General features: G+C 49.6%; 1 protein-coding gene across 1 annotated transcript in view; it reads right to left on the reverse strand.

Annotated features, from left to right (window-relative positions):
* Positions 1-16132: 16132 nt before the first annotated feature.
* Positions 16133-19450, reverse strand: part of LOC149325240 (histone-lysine N-methyltransferase PRDM9-like) — a 46425-nt gene continuing 43107 nt past the window's right edge. Inside the window, exon 10 of the mRNA XM_089564209.1 lies at positions 16133-16521. Within this exon, the coding sequence (XP_089420335.1) occupies positions 16133-16521 (389 nt within the window). The remainder of the gene's footprint in view (positions 16522-19450) is intronic.

A 19450-nucleotide genomic window follows, 5' to 3' on the forward strand; every position in this document is an offset into this window, starting at 1 on the left:
GCGGGTTCGGGCCAGAGCAAGCTGAGGGCGCTGCCAGCGTTTGGTGCGCGCCTGCGCTCTCGCTCCGAAGGAAGGAAGGCGCAGTTATTTGAGAGCACAAGTGTTTATTACACAGTAAGCTGCATTACATAACACTGCACTAATCCCCAGACCTCGGTGCAACCCATAGCCCCGCCGCAGCACCCGAAAGCTGGCCCGCGGAGCCGCGCGCGCAAAGCAAAGACTACATACGCGCGTGACAGCACACCTAAGGGCGATCGCATGCCGCGCGGCCAACCAAAGGGGTTAAATCACGCGCAGCGCAACACGAGGAAGGATAGGGTATACGCGGAGCACATCTTGACGACGCAGGTCGCACATCGATGGCTCATCGCGTGTCGTCACCGGCAATGGCCGGCGATGACGGAGAACCAGCCAAATCAGGCCCTTCCCGAATCCGGAGCGCGTCGGCGCCGCACAGGCGGGCTACACGACTCCAGAGGTTCGGGCCTGGACTCCAGCATACATACTAGATGCCAAGGGCGTCCGCAGAACTTTTTCCAGGGGGGTGCACCCGATGGCCGGTTATGGGGGAGGCGGCAGCTATGTAGTTGTTTTCTACTAGTGCATAAATAATATCCGTAATTCCAAGGGGGGGCAACCGCCCCCCCTTGCCTCCCCTTCCGGACGCCCATGCTAGATGCGCACGTTAAAGCACCCGCGTTCTTGGGCCCCCGGCAAAGGCCGGAGCACCCAGGAGCCAAACTATACGCACCTTTCTGCTGCCCGAGTCGGTGGCGATCTCCCCGCTCATTTCCCGCTCGGGACCTCTCGCCGAAACAACGCCCCCAGCTGTCACTCGGAGTGACCCAATGGGGACGCGAGGTCGAAGTGGGAACAACGGAAGGGACGGTGATTTACTGCGGTTCTCGGAAGAGCTTCCCTTGCAAGGGAGGACAAGCAGCACGACTGCCCAAATTCCGCTCGCGGACACCCCACGGGGAGTCTCTCTAACGAGCGAAACGGCAGAAGCGGGCGCGCACTCGGGTAGCCCAAGAAGCGCAATACCCACAAGCTATAGCAAAGGAGGCATTCACGTTATTCAATGATAACAGTGCTGATTGGCATATTAGCAACGAAAATCGAATATACTCGTCACTGAAACCCAATTCAGTAGGAATCGAAGAGCAAGGCAAAGACACAGGCGCAAACTCCGAGGGACTAGGACTTTGATTTATTTATCTACGTACCTTAAAGGCCCTAAGGGAACATTACCAAGGGGGGGGGGGGGGACAAAACGGTATTTTTCAAATTGTTATACATTGTTATACATAGCACACCCACACTTCACTGCAGTCAGCAACCAGAGCACATGTAAATAAAAAGAACAATTTGACAATAAACACGAGGTGCTACCAAAAAGTTGGGTGCGCGCGAACTGGTGTACTACACCTTTCCGTCGTTACATGTGGCAAGTAGTCTGCCGTACACCGCAGCTGGTACACAGCCTGCAGCATTCGCAATGCAGAAACAATCACCGCAGCAAAGGAGGTTGCCATTGCGCTAGCGCTAGCCGATCCTAATACCAAAATCGTGATCAGTGATTCTCAACAGGCTATCCGCAACTACGATGCTGGCCGTATCTCTTGCCAGGCGTTACACATTCTCCTTTCTACTGCACCCTCTTCCAATCTCGCTTACTTTTTTGGGCTCCAGCCCACGAGTCGCTCTGCGGAAACGCCCAGGCGCACACTCTCGCCCGAGATCTCAGCTGCCAAGCGAGCAGAGTGTATGATCAGCCTCCCTGCTTCCTCTGACACTAATATCTCACACGCTTCTCTACTCACCACCTACACGGACATACTCCAGCACTATCGGCTCGAAAGATGTGTCTATTCTTACGCACACCGTGATCTAAGAAGACGCGAGGCCGTCCAATGGCGCAAACTACAAACTGGCAGTTTTCCAAACCCCCTCTTATACAGCAGGATCTTTCCGCAACAGATAGACCCCATGTGCAAACACTGCTCAACTCCGGCCACTCTCATACTCATGGTGTGGACTTGTACACATTACAACACAAAGAACTCAAACACCCCAGAGATGTGGGAGTCTCTCCTGCGTACTTCCGAGTAAGCAGACCAACGCCGGCTTATCCAGCGCGCGGTGGCGGCCGCGGCATCCCAGGGGATCCCCGCCGACCTCCTCTAAGCCAGCGCAACCGGTCCTTGGACTGGTCCCCTGTTTTTGGGAGTAATAAAAGAGATCACCACCACCGTATGCACCAGTGTCCTGACAGCCGCGCAGCTCAGAGGGCGCACTGTTTCAAGGCGAAAGCCTTTAATGCTTCATACTGTCGTTAGCAGCCGTGTCGTCAGCCGTGTCGTCAGCCGTGTCGGCAGAGGTGTCCGCGTCTTGAATACTTGCCTTATATGGGCATATGCCATTCATTACTTAATCGATGACATTCGAATGGCATCGGATCGTTATTTAAAGCATTCTATGATAATTGCATGCTAATTAATGACTGTTTGAGTAGTAATAGTTAAGCAATGAGCCTAATTAATCTTTCTACTCAGACCAGATAAATAAATAAAACCGAGAAGGAAATTGGTCGAGTTGGGAAAACGAACCACGGTCTTCGGAGTGCGAGACGAGCATGCTACCAACTCCGCCTTGCCGGCTCGATGTTTTGGTATGAACAAAGGCGCGTCTATCGAATACGATGTCTTCGTTCACTCCCATCTTCCTCCCTTTCCGTTACGGCGAGGTTCAGGTGTCCACCGAGATATGCGAGACAGATACATTTCCTTTCCTCAAAAACCAATTTACCGACGAGCAAGGCGTAGAGCCGAACGGGCGATGGCATTCTGTGGACTCCCTGGCAGCGTCGCAAGACGATGTCGCGTTCCACTCCACACATCAGTGGCACAAGCAGCACCACTGCGCTTAAGGCTTTAGCCTCACCGCACTTTAGACCACAAAGTTCCCCCCTGAACATTTTGTTGTGTTCGACTTTGCAAGGACATGTTTGAGTGATTTAGCTCATTATCATCCGTAATTAAGTATTTTACGGAGCAAAGAATCCTCATGAAATTCAGTTTCAAATTTAACAAACTTGCCGAAGAAACCCATCGCATTCTAGAGAAAGATTTCAGAGCGAATTCCATCATTCAAAGAGAGTTTGTGCGGTACAAACGCTTCAAAGATGGGCGAACATCTGTGGACGGCGATGTGCGTTCCGGACGACCCCCTGCAGGTCACAGGCGCAACATCAACGGTGTCAGTGATAATATAGGAGATCCATAAGCGGCAGTTTCGAGGAATTTTGTAAACAAAGGACCAGAAGTGTGGAAGAACAACTGACTGCTCCACATATGAACGCCCGCGTACACATCATCCGTTGTCCAATAGTTCCTGACTTCCAAAAACATTACAGTGCTTCTGCACCCGCCCCATTCACTTGTACTTGACCCTGGGACATTTTCTTTTTCCGGAAAATGAAATTGAGGCTGGAACGGTGTCGGTTGAACACAACTGAAGAGGCCCGGTCGGAATCGCAGAATCTCCTCAACGCACTCACAAATGGCAACTTCCACGGATCCGCACAATCATGAGATAAGTACTGGCATCGATGTACACTTGCTCAAGGTGACTACTTCGGAGGAGGCAGAGCCTAACAAAAGGTAAGGCGATCATCTGTTTATTAAGATCGAATTCCCTGAACTATTGAGTAGCACCTCGTATGTTACCATAGTAAGATAGCAACTGCTCTGCAGACAACAGCGTACTAGTAAAAAAACACTCTTAGGGCACCAATATTTGACCGCAACGTAAAAAAAAAAAAATCGCTTGCATAGCAACGTTTCAAGGGCGTTAGCAAAGGATGAGTGGTCAGCGACTCCTGCATCCCTGGAAATCAAGACGCTCCCTTATTAAAAGACGGTAACGATGCCAGCATAAATAGGAAATTAAGAGGCCCTATAACTAAATTAACCAAGCAAGCGCAAGCGTGCTCAAGAGGCTAAGAAAAATTGGTTCTGTTTATGTGACGATTTGAAAGGCAAGCTTAGCTTAGCGGGAGCCTAGAACCTGAGAACCCCGATAAATCCATATAAGAGAAAGGTGAGCAGAATTAGAATCTGACACGCGCGATACACGCCTTTGAAGGCAATGAAAACTGATCGAGCACTCACTGAGAATTGCATTTCACAGGGGACCTCCAAGGGGAAAACCGAGTATTGGGGCCAGGCTAACCTCGAGCAGGATACCGGTCACTCCAGACGAGGTTAGAGCGGAACTATTCAAAAGAAGAGAAACGCTAGGCCCGGGCTGGGCAGGATTGCTAATAGGTCAGTTACCGACCTGCATGAGGACACTTTAAGTAGGCTCGTTCAATACTTCAAGAAATGATGGTAATATAGGCTATAATAGTGTTACTTTTAAAACAGAAATCAGGAAAAATGTAACAAATCTTAAAAATTTAGCTGAACTAAGGAAAAAAGAATCACTCTATTCAAAAAGACGTGGCGAAGAATGGACAGTGCCAACACCTCGACTAAATCATGGTAGGGAATGCCTTCAGTACACTCTTCCATCTCTTCTAAATAGGTATATGCACATTAACCTCGTTTTGTTTTCTTTTTCAAGTCGTGAACTACATAATTTGTTTTTAAATAACATGGTTTAAGTTTCATTATGTATACATATTGCTACGACGAAGAGGAAGTGGAAGTCGAAGTGGCCTCCCGCGTGAAAGGGCCGCACGAAGAAGAAGAGGTTGTTGGTGCTTCCTGCTGGCGTTGGTGCTTCCTGATGCTCGCCGCTAGGAACTATTATCCTACCGCTTGTAAATAAATGTAAATAGTATTTCCCCGTAACATCTTGGTGGAGGTGCGGGCCTCTTCCTAACGGCCAGTATATCATCACCCCTGTCCTTGATTTGCCCGTCACAAAGAATGTTGCCCTTGCCCATACGGTTGTCGCAGTCTCGGCAAACAGCGCGTGGTTACCTGTTCTCAACTTCAGTACGCACGTCCAGACGCTTCCTCAAGACATGTGCCTCGCCACGCTGTCCCCTACCGATGAATACGTGATCTCTGCAGTCACAAATTGTGTATCGTCCTCTCCGGACGATCATATCACAGCTCTTTCGAGACCTGACCACTTTGCCAATATGATCGCTTCAGATCTCTTTGCCGACTAAGCCGAGGCGCTTACCCATCTTCTGCCATCTTTTCAGGACATATTTGACTTCAATGACCGCCCTTTAGCTCGTACGACTATTGTGAAGCATCGTATCAACACTGGTGACGCCACTCCTCTGCACCGCCGGCCTTATAGACCTTATGCGAAATGCACTGCCATCTAGCGGTCGCCGCGCGTGATCCGCCATGTTGGAGGACAGCCGCCGGATTCACAGCACGTACTGGTGCACGCTCGTCGCGCGCGCTCGAGTTTCACCGTCCTCAGTATGCCCACATATTGCTTAGTGCCTTGCTGTAAGCAGAAGGGTCACAAAGGCGCCCAGGGAAAAAAGGCAAAGGCGCCCAGGGAAAAAAGGCAAAAGCGCTTGAGTTGAGCGCATTTCTATTTGGGGTCTGCGATCCCCGACATCCGCGACACAAATGTTGCAGTACCGTCGCTACATGTCGAGACGTCGCGAAATGCATTTCGTTATCGTCATGTAGCAAATGAAATTAGAAATAATCTTTGTAGGCACGAAGAAAATATCACACAAAAGTAGTTTTTCTCCTGCGATTGCCCCTGAAGTGATGCGATTATCGGCCTCGCAAGAGGGTAATCGTGATCAGCTGTTCAGTGGTACGGGTCGCGCTTTGTGAGAACCGTCGCTGCTAGCGTTATCCCCCGCAGCCGTTACACGCGTTAGTTTTTAGTGCGAATATTTGTTTCGACGGAAACACCAGCAAGTGTCAAGTGCCCGTGACACGGAACGTTTGTGCACTGCAAGTCAGTCAATCGTTTCTGTTAGACCAGGAAAAGGTGCCTATTTTGTGGAGCGACGGCTTGTTTGCATGTAGCGATTTCACTTAACCGGCCGGTTTCCACGAAACAGTGTGTTGTGTAAAAAAAAAGAAAGGACCGTAAGGGAAGCCGCTCAAGCGGTACCATAGTTCCAACTAGCAGCGGGAATGCATAACGAGTGAAGAATCCTTCAAAAATCTCAGTGCACAACTGCTTGCTCGTCGTGGTAAAACAATAGACACTGCTGCATTCACGGGCTACGTGTTTTTAACGGCGATAGTCCAAGAATGGTAAACAATTGTGTAGTGGGGTCGTGCGGGGACCTAGGGGTCTATGTGCCCGGTAATAATAATGACGTTTTCTTTCTCTGTCTAGGGCACTATAGGGCAAACTAGGGGCTCTGGGCACTAGAACACTAGGGCAAACAAACAAATGCTGTATGAACTTTTCAAGGAAAATGAAAAGCGTCGCATGTTGAGAGGCCACTTCTTTCGACGCTGCCAACATGAGCGTGAAGTTTACTATCGTTTGCTGTCGGTGTCGACGCAACACACAGAAAACGCTACCACAACAGCAGCACTTCAAGCGGCACGCCCGTTCGCAAAAAGTATCCAACCAAATAAAAACTGACTCAAACTAGACCGAAATGCGCACATTTTTAGCCGTAAACGAAAATTACACTTGCTTCGTACATTTCTTGGTGTTCATCGTCGGCAAACTGACGTAGGACTCCGTGAAAAACTTGTAGCTTCGTACCCGGTGGCGTTCGGAAAGTGTTTTGGTCGCGTAGTAAGCATCTGCGAAGTCACTTGGAAACTTGGGCAGCAGAAACAGGTCGACTCACCATTCAGTCATGTTTACAGGCTCAAGTGACAGGAAATAAGATTTTAGAGCCAGCACCGCAGTAAGGAAGCTAACGCAGGGCACGCGTAAATCCAGAGAGCAGAGGCGCAACGAGCTTCAGTCATCCTCCAACATGGCGGTTTTCCGCTGGTTCTTCTTTTCTCCGATAGATGGCAGCAATTTTGCATAAGGTCTATAACGCCAAGTGATACAACAGGAAATCGAAAAGATGCTCGCTAAGGACATACTCGAACCGTCGTCCAGTCCTTGGGCCTCTCCCGTCGTCCTTGTTAAAAAGAAAGACGGCAGTTGGCGTTTCTGCGTCGACTACCGCCACCTGAACCGCATCACAAGAAGAGACGTCTACCCACTCCCTAGGATCGATGACGCTCTCGACTGTCTCCACGGATCTCAATACTTTTCTTCCATTGACCTTCGTTCCGGTTATTGGCAAATTGCCGTTGACGAGCAAGACCGCGAAAAGACAGCTTTCGTCACACCTGACGGTTTATACCAGTTCAAAGTGATGCCGTTCGGACTTTGTAATGCACCAGCTACTTTCGAACGGATGATGGACTCACTCCTTCGCGGATTTAAGTGGACTACGTGTCTGTGCTACCTTGACGATGTTGTTGTCTTCTCGCCCACATATGCCTCGCACCTTGAACGTCTCAGGAGTATCCTGACTGTCTTTCGTACGGCTGGGCTCCAGCTCAACTCGTCCAAATGCCAATTCGGCCGCCGGCAACTCACCATTCTGGGACATCTCGTCGATGCCTCCGGTGTACGTCCTGATCCAGCTAAAATTGCAGCGGTGCAACAGTTCCCTCGCCCAAATTCTCAGAAAGACGTGCGCAGTTTTCTTGGGCTGTGCTCCTACTTACGCCGTTTTATTCAAGATTTTGCCCTTATCGCTCGTCCCCTCACTGACCTCCTGAAGACGGACACAGACTTTACCTGGGGCTCTGATCAACAAAATGCGTTTTCCACGCTTGTCCGCCTGCTGACATCATCCCCGATTCTGGCACATTTTGATCCCGCGGCCCCTACTGAACTCCGCACGGACGCCTGTGGCTACGGGATCGGAGCCGTGCTGGCTCAACGCTCCCGGGGCCCACACCACGTGGTTGCGTATGCTAGCCGCCTGCTTTCACCTGCCGAGCGAAATTACTCCATTACGGAACGTGAGTGCCTCGCTCTGGTTTGGGCTGTAGCTAAATTCCGGCCATACTTGTTCGGGCGTGTTTTTTCTGTTGTCACGGACCACCACGCCCTATGCTGGCTGTCCTCGCTGAAAGACCCTTCTGGGCGTCTTGGCCGCTGGGCGCTACGCCTTCAGGAATATTCGTACACTGTCGTGTACAAGTCTGGACGTCTCCATCAAGACGCTGATTGCCTGTCTCGGTACCCTGTCGAGCCACCTGCTCTCAGTGACACTGACGATATCCCTTCCCTGTTTGGCATTTCTGATCTACACAACATCGCCGAGGAGCAGCGCAAAGACCCATATTTGCAAACCATCATCGAGGGCCTCAGCTCTGGAAGCTTGAAGCGCTCCCTGCAGCTCTTCGTTACTAAAAATGACATTCTCTATCGCCGCAACTTCCGTCCTGACGGGCCCTCACTCCTCCTAGTCATTCCCCAGCAGCTGCGGTGTTCTATAATTGCAGAACTCCATGACCTGCCTGCAGCTGGCCACCTTGGTGTGGCACGAACTTACGACCGCATACGGCGCCGTTTCTTTTGGCCTGGATTATACCGTACAGTCCGGCATTACGTCACCAATTGCGACCTTTGTCAGCGCAGAAAGAAGCCTTCGGCACCACCTCCTGGTCTTCTGCATCCTATAGACGTGCCTGTGGAGCCGTTCCACCGTGTAGGGCTCGATCTCCTCGGACCATTCCCGACCTCGGATTCCGGAAATAGGTGGATCGCAGTAGCCACGGACTATGCCACTCGGTATGCGATCACCCGTGCGCTGCCTACGAGCTGCGCGACCGATGTCGCTGACTTTCTTTTGCACAGTCTTATTCTACAACATGGTGCCCCTCGTCAATTACTCACAGGCCGCGGACGCTATTTCCTGTCCAGAGTTGTCGACGACATCCTGCGTTCGTGTTCTACCAAGCATAAGATTGCCACAGCATACCACCCACAGACAAACGGGCTAACCGAGCGTTTGAATCGAACATTAACAGACATGTTGTCTATGTACGTCTCCCCCGACCACAAAGACTGGGATCTCGCCTTGCCCTATGTGACGTTCGCTTTCAACACCTCCAGGCATGACACAACTGGTTACTCTCCGTTCTATCTCTTATACGGCAGACACGCCGTCCTGCCATTGGACACACTCGTGCCATCCGCTGACCGTCCCGTCACCGCCTTCGCCCGGGACGCCATTGCTCAAGCTGAAGACGCTCGCCAAATCGCCCGAACTCGGCTCCAAGCGTCCCAACAAGCGCAGAAGTCATTGTACGATAATCGCCATCGTCATGTCACCTACGAACCGGGGTCGCTCGTTCTTCTGTGGTCCCCTTCCCGTCGCGTCGGTCTCTCTGAAAAACTTTTGTCTCCCTACCATGGTCCTTATCGTGTTGTGCGTCAGGTCACCGATGTCACGTATGAAGTTGCTCCTCATACACCTGCCTCCTCTTCATGTACACCACCCACCGACATTGTTCACGTTATGCGCCTCAAGCCCTACCACGCCGCTCCTCTATCACCGGCCTAACGCCGGGACGGCGCTCATGCCGCCGGGGGTCATGCTACGACGAAGAGGAAGTGGAAGTCGAAGTGGCCTCCCGCGTGAAAGGGCCGCACGAAGAAGAAGAGGTTGTTGGTGCTTCCTGCTGGCGTTGGTGCTTCCTGATGCTCGCCGCTAGGAACTATTATCCTACCGCTTGTAAATAAATGTAAATAGTATTTCCCCGTAACAATATTGCTGTTTCGTGTATTCTCTGCTGCTTCCTTGATGTGCTTGTTTTTTAAAATTGTATAAACTCTTGTGGTGCCTCTCTGTCAATAACTAGGATTGTAGACTCGTCAAGCTGCCCAAGGGCAGCTTTTTTCTACGATTCCTCCATCTGTAGTGTTAGATGGGAAATAAACTTTGAAACTTGAAGTACCGGAAGGAAAGAAAACGGATAGAAAAGGACAGGAACAACACGTGCACTATCAAGTATCTATCGTAGGTCATGGAGGAAGTCGCCAGAGGATAGGCGCGGTTACCAATTACAGACATGAGACGAAAGAAGGAGAGCGCTTGTCTCTTACTTTCTTTTCTGCCGTCTTCGTCTTTTTTGCGCTCGTTAAGGATTAGGAATACACAACTCCCTAGAAGAGCTTATATACCTCAGGGGAACAGGCTAGCAGGTACCAAAGCAGGGAGTGTGTACTAAAGAGGCTAGGTATCTCCTATTGTGGCCCCCACAAATGGCAAGGCAGACATACTACGGCATATTAGTAGGTTCACTCTCAGACCAATTCTCAAAAATATACATCCTGAGTACTAAAGGTCAGCGAGGAAGTGAAAGCCATCGCAGTGAATGCGGGTTGCGGACAAAACCCGAACGCACAATTCACCGACAGGACATGTACTGTTGATTCTGAAATGGTGGTTGCTGTGGTGGACAGTTGGGCACATGTCGTTAACTGCGCCTCTGTTAAGAGTGGCGCCTCAGATGACCCAGAAGAAGCTGCCGTAGCCTTAGCGACCGCCATGCGTCTTCATCCAGTCTTTATATCGTGCTTTGAAAGAGCATGCCGATGTTTCGTGTAGGGAAGAATTGGTGAAAATGGAAACATAACACTGAAACAACTGATATTCAAGAAAGATCGAACAACCGTACTATGGACCCCTGCCCATCAATCGGCCACAGGAAACGAAGGCTCGGACGTCGCTGCACGAGCTCTGCTTACCCGAACACCTCACGGATCCGATTATAAACGAACCAATCAGCTATTCACCTCTAGACAGCGGCTGCTATATAACACACAGTCGAAAATAACACAACCAGTTACAGACGATAAGCTGTCCGGCTCCGACCTAAGTTACCAGAAGCAGCTGATGGAGCAGACCCGAGCGGCTAAGAGACCGAACAGGATCCAGGAATAGAGATCCCAACCACACGCACTTGAAGATCAATAAAATTTTCCTATGTATCTATATCTCTGTCGATGCTGCGCTGTTGTGCCCCCCACGCTGAATTCCCATCTGCACATGTCAGGTTTGGCGATAGTAGTTTTGCCGCCCTTTCTCCTCTTTGGCAACAAGGCTCTTGGTAGAGCCCTTGCAGCAGCTTGGCCTTCGTTTGAGTAAAGCTCTCTTGCTTCCACTTGTTGCCATAGTACTTGGACACGGCTACAGGATTGTTTGCACCGCTGTTCAAAATCTTTCACTGGAATCTCATCGACTGCCCTGCTAAACTCTATTATCAGTGCTATGTTTATTTTTACAGTCCATTCCTTATTCGCATCACGGCCCCTTCGCATTGCCCTCCCACGGGTGTTGTCACCTTCCTATTTTGTTTTTTGTTTGGGCATGAAAATGTACACATGGCTATAGCCTTTTTGTGTTACGTGATCCTGGGACGATTCCCCGGTAAGAGTATGTGCCATTTGTTGTCAGGACAACGATGACAACGACCGTTTGACTGCCGCCACATTTACTGCACTTGCGTCTGCCTAGCGGCGGACGGAGCGCCGGCTTCACCCGAGGCCTGTGTCCCAGTGTCCTACATAAAAAGTGCTTGTATCAACTCTTCTTCGGCACGTGGGCAGCTGTGGTCAAGCGGGTCGCTGCAATTCAAATCAAAAAATTTTTTGGTAATTGACTTCGCAGATACTCTTGCAGCTGAACAAGGACATAATTGAAGCTGACGAGGGAACAGGAACGAAAGCAATGTTGGGTATAGACCTTATTGAAGCTTTCGACAACGTCACCCACTAAGCCATTTTGACAAACTTGTCAGAAATCAACCCCGCAGAAAGGACGTACAACTACATCCGATCCTGCCTCACTAACAGAACAGTAAAGATAACGGTCGGAACAATACAGTCTGCCCCAATCACACTGGAAGTAAAGGAACGCCACAGGGTTCCGTCCTGTCCCCTTTCCTTTTTAACCTCTCCCTCATCAAAATTCCCCCCAAACTGGCACAAATACCAGACCTACATCACACGTTCTAGGCAGATGACATCACACTTTGGGTAACCAAAGGATGCGAAGGCTACATAGAAGACACACTCCAAGCAGCAGTGGACATCATTGAGGCATGCACATGGGAATCCGGCCTCACTTGTTCTGAGCAAAAATCTGAACTCTTCGTGATCCGTCGTAAACAAAGAGGTAGGCGAACCACGACTTCTCCCCCGCACATAAACGTCTATGTTAGTGGGCGATCTGTCAAAGAGGTACAAACGATGAGAATACTGGGGTTGTATTTACAAGCACACTCACTAAGCTAAAACACACGGTAGAAGCGACGGTGCGATTAATCCGCCGCATAGCTAATCGCAGACAAGGGGTGAGGGACAGAGATTTATGCCGACTAGTGCAGGCATTTGAGCTAAGCAGGATACTCTATGCCACCCCTTATCTCAAATTTGCGAAAGCAGAAATAGACAAATTGGATAGCATGATACGGCAGGCCTATAAGGCTGCGTTAGGACTCCCACTAAATGCCTCAACCGAAAGGCTTATGAGGTTAGGAATACTACACAACACCTACAATGAACTGAAAGAAGGCCATTCAATGGCTCAAACAGCGAGATTAGCCAATTCCAGAACTGGCAGGAGTATTCTTACCAGGCTCGGAATTAACTTTCAACCTACGAGTAAAGATGCTAAAGTAGACACCCCGCGACTATAGGACGGCCCTACTAATCAAACCACTCCCAAAAACATGCACCCCTTGCACCATGAGGGTAGAGGACAAGCAAGAGCCAAAGCCTTACATAATAAATACAGACAGTGCGCTGGAACACTGTATGTAGATGCGACAGAATACAAACATACCAATGCCGTTGCAATTGTGGCTGTGAACGAGAATGGTGACCACATCGTCTCGGCAACAGTCAAAACGAAATCCTCTGAAACGGCAGAAGAGGCGGCTATAGCCCTCGCCCTAGCGCATACCCAAGAGAGCATCATCATCAGCGATTCCAAAATGGGTATCAATAATTTCGCAAAAGGGTGAATTACAAACACCTCCCTTAGAATCCTTAACGCAACCAAATTCTCACCAAATTATTCCGAATTGATATGGGTCCCAGCCCATTCGGGGAATCCGGGGAACGAGGCAGCCCGCAATAAAGACCGAGGTTTCGACGACCGGGCAGTGGATGAGTCTGGCTCCCTAAATTTCACGGAGGACTCCATGATCACATATCATGATCTCACCAATCATTTTAAACTAGAGAGGAGAATTTTCCCCCTCCGCACAAAAGCCTCACTAAAGAACAAGAGGTTACGTGGCGTCGTGAGATCGATACGCACCCCATCACTCCTCGCGCACATTTATCTTTACAACCCAAATTGTAAACACTGTGGCCAACGAGCCACCTACGAACACATCCTGTGGGACTGCAAAAAAATTGGAGGCTTATCAAGGTTATGCCCAGTGGATGCGAAGCATGTCCTTAGCGTTTGGAGGCATCTTGACTGCATACACGCCCGGCGCAAAGACGCTGGCGCGGTTGCGGGCACAGAGACTGACGCGACGGCGGGCGCGCGCCGCCTCATCCCTGGCGTGACGTCACATATCACGTGATGCAGCGATGGTGGCGCCACCGCCGCATCGCGCGCGACGGCGCAAACCGAAGCGTGGAGGCCTCCGCCGGGCGACGTCCGACGGCGCCATATGAGGCCCCATCTGCAGCCGGTGTGACGTCATCACGTGACGTCACATGATGTGATCTCACTTCAAGGCCAATGGTGGCCACCGCCGGGAGGCGACCGACGGCGCGATATGAGGCCCCATCTGCAGCCGGTGTGACGTCATCACGTGACTTCATGTCACGTGACCTACTTGAAAGTCACTTGAAGGGCAATGGTGGACACCGCCGGGCGTCGCGCGAAGGCCCGAAACCTACGTTAATATGCTTCGCATAATAGAGCCACCTCCGGGTGATCTAGTTACTGCTCCTTCTCTCGAGCGGTGGGAGACCGTGCTGGCTAGCTCTAACCCCAGAACGCAAGTTTTGGCGGTGGAGTAGGCTGACAAAGTCGTCGAGGGCTGCGGACTCTCGACCACTTAACCCGACCTCTTACCAAGCCCTTTCCGGCGAATAAAATGTTTTACAATCAATGACGTCGCAGAGGATTAGGTTTGGTTTGGTTAATGGTTTTTTGTATTTTTTTGTGAGTGTCTACTACTAACTTCGCCTATCCTCGAATCCAATTTTTCACACTAACGCGAGAGTTATATACATGTAGGGCTGACTTCCTTATCCAGTCTTTCACTGCAAATCTTATGTCAAGGCCTCACAGCCAACATCGGCGAGCACCAAGCTACATGGACACCAGGACACGCCGGTTTGGCTCGGAACTGCGCGGCGGATATTGTTGCTCGAGCATACACTAACCGAGCTACAGAGAACCTGCTAGAACCCTGACCGGCGGCTTCGAGATATAGTAGTATCTTGTGACAACGTCGAGGGTGGAGGAAGGACTCACCCCCACCTCACATCCAGCTCACAAAAAAAGGGCAACCGCTTCAAGGTGGCTCCGACAAACAACCTAATTTACAGAACCTAAGCAAAATTCACCCGGAAGCCTTTATGGCTGTCTGTATGCTCTGCAGGGAGTTGGCCACAATAGATCACACTTTGCGAGGCAGCCAACGGAACACAGCAGTCGCCAATATATGTATATAAAAAAAAACATCACAGGAGAGTGGGAGGAGGTTTTGCTTAGCTAGAACCTATAAGACTAGTGACGCCTGCTGGACCAGGCAAGAGCTGCTGCAGTCTCCATTGGGGGCCTGGACCAGCCATGCCACCCAATCGTCAGAGAAGGCCTCGCACGACGGAAAAAAAAATTAATTCTTTATTTCGTGGGAATGAGACGAGACCTGCTTAATTACATCCGGCTAAGCGCTTGATCTTTATCAATTAAACTCCTGTCTTCTCTTCAAGTTGGACACCTTGCGTAGCATGTTTTTTGAATATCGATCTCAGTTCAGTTATCCATCAACTCTCCGGTTGCAGGGATTTAACACATGACGGCAGTAATGGCTCACCTGATTTTTTTAATTTTTGTGATTCCTAAGTCGCACTTTGTAAGGACACAGACTTGATGAACTGCTGTCGATATTGCACTTTAAAAATGGTGCGCCGAGGTGACAGCAGTTGTATATCTTCCATTTAAATTATCCTCAGTCTAGAGCAGGATGTTGAGTGGTTTATCTTTCAGTACGCATGATCTGAGAATGTGGCTACTTCCAATTTTTTGTTGTGTAAGTTAATACTTCCACTGTTACTCTCCAGAAGAAGGATTGCATCTTTAAGTATCACTGTTTTCATCCGCGTTGGGTAACAAGGAAGGATGAATTTTAGTCCTGAAAATGCCCTCTCTCTACATTTCTATGATTTTAGAAGGAAGACAAGACATTTCTGCGAGCATATCCACTGTGCAGTAAAGGATGGTTAGAAGGACACTGGCTTATCGTGAAGGACATCTTGTTTCGCGAATTTCTGTGCCTCCTGTAATACTTTGTCCACAGCACTCGGTCAGTGCAAAAGTTAAGTGAAGAGCAGTATTAATGGTCAGTCTTGTGCCAATAGATATTTCTATCAACAACGCAGTATACAGGATTGCTCCGAATTTAAAGGACCATATTTTCCACGCTAATCGGCAATCAGGACTTCGGGTGAACTGTATCTTTTGAGTGAACAAAAGAAAAGTTGGAAGAAATAAAAATATCGCCGAGATGTCAGTTTTTCCTCTTCAGTAACGAAATTTGATCCGTTTCCTTTTTATAGTATGTGCAAGGCACCTTGAGTGATGTCCATCAGAGGAACTGGAGTCCTGGTGCAAGAGCATGCAAAACTAGAATTTATTTATTGACTTGTTGATTCACTACTTAACAACGTAGGTTTCGTTCGTTCATTAATTCGTATTTGGTTTCTTCAGCAAAACTGTAACCGCTGGTTGAGGGATATCTAATCAAAATTGATCTTTCGCTCAACTGGCTGAAAAATCGTTGGTAGATTATGTCAATTTCTATCATTCCGATAATTACGCTCCGTCGTTATATGTCTGCTTTAAGTGGAGAGTAGGCTCGCCCAACGGACCTTTGCACCGCTGCACTGACACCAGCGCCTACAGCTTTCCGTGCTTACGATATTCGTGTCTCTTCGCGTAGAGGAGCGTGGAGTATTCGCTTCCGCACACAGCGCACGCGTAGGGCTTCGAGTCCCTGTGGATCCACAGGTGATTCCTGAGGTTCGCCGAGTGGCCGAAGCCCTCTCCGCACGTGGGGCACTTGTACGACATTTCGGAGGAGTGCATCCTCCGGTGATGCTTCAGGGCGTTCATCGCCCCAAAGCGCTCGCCGCACTCGGCGCACTGGTGCGGCATTTCCCTGGTGTGGGCCACCATGTGCTTCTTGACGCTCGAAGACTTGGGGAACTCTCGGGAACAGACCGGGCAGGCGAAGGAGGGCTTCTGTTGGGTCTCGGTCTTTTCGGGCTGGGATACGGTCGAACTGCCTGGTCAAGAACGAGTCGCTGGGATCGTTAACCAAGTCCTCGAAATAGGCCCCTGGAGGGAAATAAGTCATCTCGCAATGATCTCGAATTTCCCTGGCGGTACGCGAATGGCCATCGCTTTGAACAAAACTTCAAAGCGTTCGTCTTGTCTCCTCCTATGTCTTTGTCCTAGTTTTATTCGCTACTCTTTTAATTAATGATGACATACCGACTAGCCCAGCTTTCCGCCTTGATTTCAAAGGAACCCTGCAAATCATTAAATCATTTTCTGCTGCCACCGACTTCATCTGCGTTACCTCAGTATCTACGCTGTCACTTAGAGAAAAGCAAAAACACGAAGCAGAGCCTGAGATTAGGATAGTGAGCTTCCCTGTTTTCTTTTACCAGTCTTTTACCAATGGTCAACCTGAAAGTGTACGAGCATTTTTAATAGTACAATTGGAGTGTGTTCCGATGTTTCCGAAATCCAAATTGTGAAGATGTGATTAGGTTACGCTAATTACAGAAATTGTTCACTCGCACAAAACTTGTTTTCTCAAGCCATTTCGAGAAAACAGACAATACTGACAACGCCCGATAGTTTGCGAACTCATTCTCATCATCTTTCCTCCGGACAGCTGTCACCTTTGCAATCTGCATTTTCTGAGGAAACCCACCGTTTGCCAGGCAAAAGTTGATCCTATGGGTCAGCCACGTTGCTGTTGTGTCAAGAACACATTTCGCAGGTTTATGCTTAACGCTGTTCCCTTCATGACTTCCATACAGTTTAAAGCAAGGAATAGGAACGCTACTTCGGCCTTTCTTACAGGACTCAAGAAACACGATCTACGGGGCAGTTTGTGTAGTGCAAAGCCTTCCCATCACTATCATTTCTCTCACATTGTTCCTGTCAAGGTAGAAACGCATGACACTGCCATCTGTGGCACCACCGTGGCAAGTGGCAGATAAATTAGTGATCGTCCGCAGAGGCCCACCGCTGCGAGCACCTGCCATGGCAGAGCAGCGGCGCATCTCTTAACCGTTGCATCACTGCGCCAGGAGGGGTACGAGGACTCCCAGGGATTTATTAATGTAAAGTAGAGAATGACCTTCTGCACACATGGGAATTAGCCCATTGCGCTATCGCGTCACATCCTCAGGGCGAACCTTAAGTTTCCGCTCAATTTTCTTCCACTGCATGTTCCTCTATTGTCCCTGTGTTAGCGCTACGACGTTAAGGGGCTCGTCCAGCAGGAAATCCGGCGTCGCCGTGGGCGAAGGGGTTGTTGAATGTGAACAAAAAATAAAAGAAATCCCCAGAGAAGCAACCTAGCAGGCAGGGGGGTAAGACGTCATCACAACCTGCCAACCGGAATTGCGAGCAAATTCACACCGTGGCTGGTGGTTGTGACTTGTCGTAAGAGGTTGCTCGGGTAGAGCAACCTGGGTCGTACAAGCCCCACCAGGTGGCAGCACCTGCCATCGCAGGAGCAGTGGTGCATCGATTAACCGCCGAATCACAGCGCCGCAAGTGGTATGCGGACTCCCAGCGATCTATGGATGTTAAACAGAGAATAAACAAATCTGCATATATGGGCATTAACCCTTAAGTGTCCCCTAAATTTCTTCTTTTTTTTTAGTGAGGCCAAGGTAATCTGGCAAAATGACCGAGGGTAAGGGGTTGCTATTGATGGGTTTCTCCGGAAAGGAAATGGCGCAGTATCTGTCTCACATATCTCGGCGGAGACCTGAACCGCGCTGTAAGGAAAGGAGGAAGGTAGGAGCGAAAGAAGAGAGAGAGAAATAGGTGGCATAGTGCAGGCCTCGGGAATAATTTCGACCACCTGGTGATATTTAACGTGCTCTGACATCGCACAGTACACGGGCGCCTTTTGATTCGCTAGGCAGAGCAATAGCATGAAAATTAGGGGTAGAGGATGTATCTGAGCCCCTATGTACGCACCCCCACTCTTTGGCTACCTATATGGTGCCACGCCTGCCTGCCATGCCTTCCAAAGAGCTAAAGGAGCTTATCGCTGCACATTACACACGTATAAGGGGCCCTCACACCACAGGTATTCACTCTCCGAGGTGGCGCAGTGGCTAAGGCGTTATGCGACTGCGTTGGCAGGTGCACGGGCTAGTAACCCGGCCTCGGAGAGTGCACCCAGGTTGGAGAAATGGGTGCGAAAACGCCCGTGTACTGTACAGGTACACGTACAAAGGGAAGGCTTCCGTAGGTCTCCACTACAGAAATAGAACATTTCGTAACAAAACAATAAAATAACATAAGTAGAAACAAGAAAACCGTAACTGTAAGAAAATATAACTAATTAAAATAACAACTAATAAAACTGCAATTGTGAAATAAAATATATTGTGTAAAATGAAAATTAATAATACTGCAACTGTGAAATAAGATATATAATGTAATTGATTGCTTTAGCAAAGTGTATAGTATGCTGTGATCGCTTACCGCGGCCGCTAGTGCGCATGCGCCTATCTGCGCGTGCGCATTGGCGGCTGGCGGCCGCGTTAAGCTGGAGGTGCAAGGTGGGTGGGGGTGGAAGCTCGTAGGTGTTGCATAAATTTTTATCGGCGTGTGCCCGGGTATGGATCTAGTATTACTGCGTCAGCAGTTCACTCCCTTGTCAGTATAGCCACCTGGTACTGCTGAAACTGCTCTGAAGCACAAAAGGAAACCGTGCATCAAATATCCCGCGCACTTTCACATAATATCGAAACTGTCAGCGGGAGCAAAAGGAGCCGCTGCCGAGACTCGCCAACGCTGTCGCGTCGCACCCTTAAAGGCGGAGCATAAGTGCGCCCCTAAATATATGCTTCGTTTTGCTTCTTTTGCTGCGACAGCGCGTAGTACGGCCATTTCACAAAATCCCGGCGTCGGTGTACGAGACCAAAGGCTGAACCTCCACCATCAGGAACACTTTTC

Source organism: Amblyomma mixtum, chromosome 10 (assembly GCF_055824585.1).
Source record: "Amblyomma mixtum isolate Tamu chromosome 10, ASM5582458v1, whole genome shotgun sequence".
Classification (NCBI taxonomy): Eukaryota; Metazoa; Arthropoda; class Arachnida; order Ixodida; family Ixodidae; genus Amblyomma; species Amblyomma mixtum.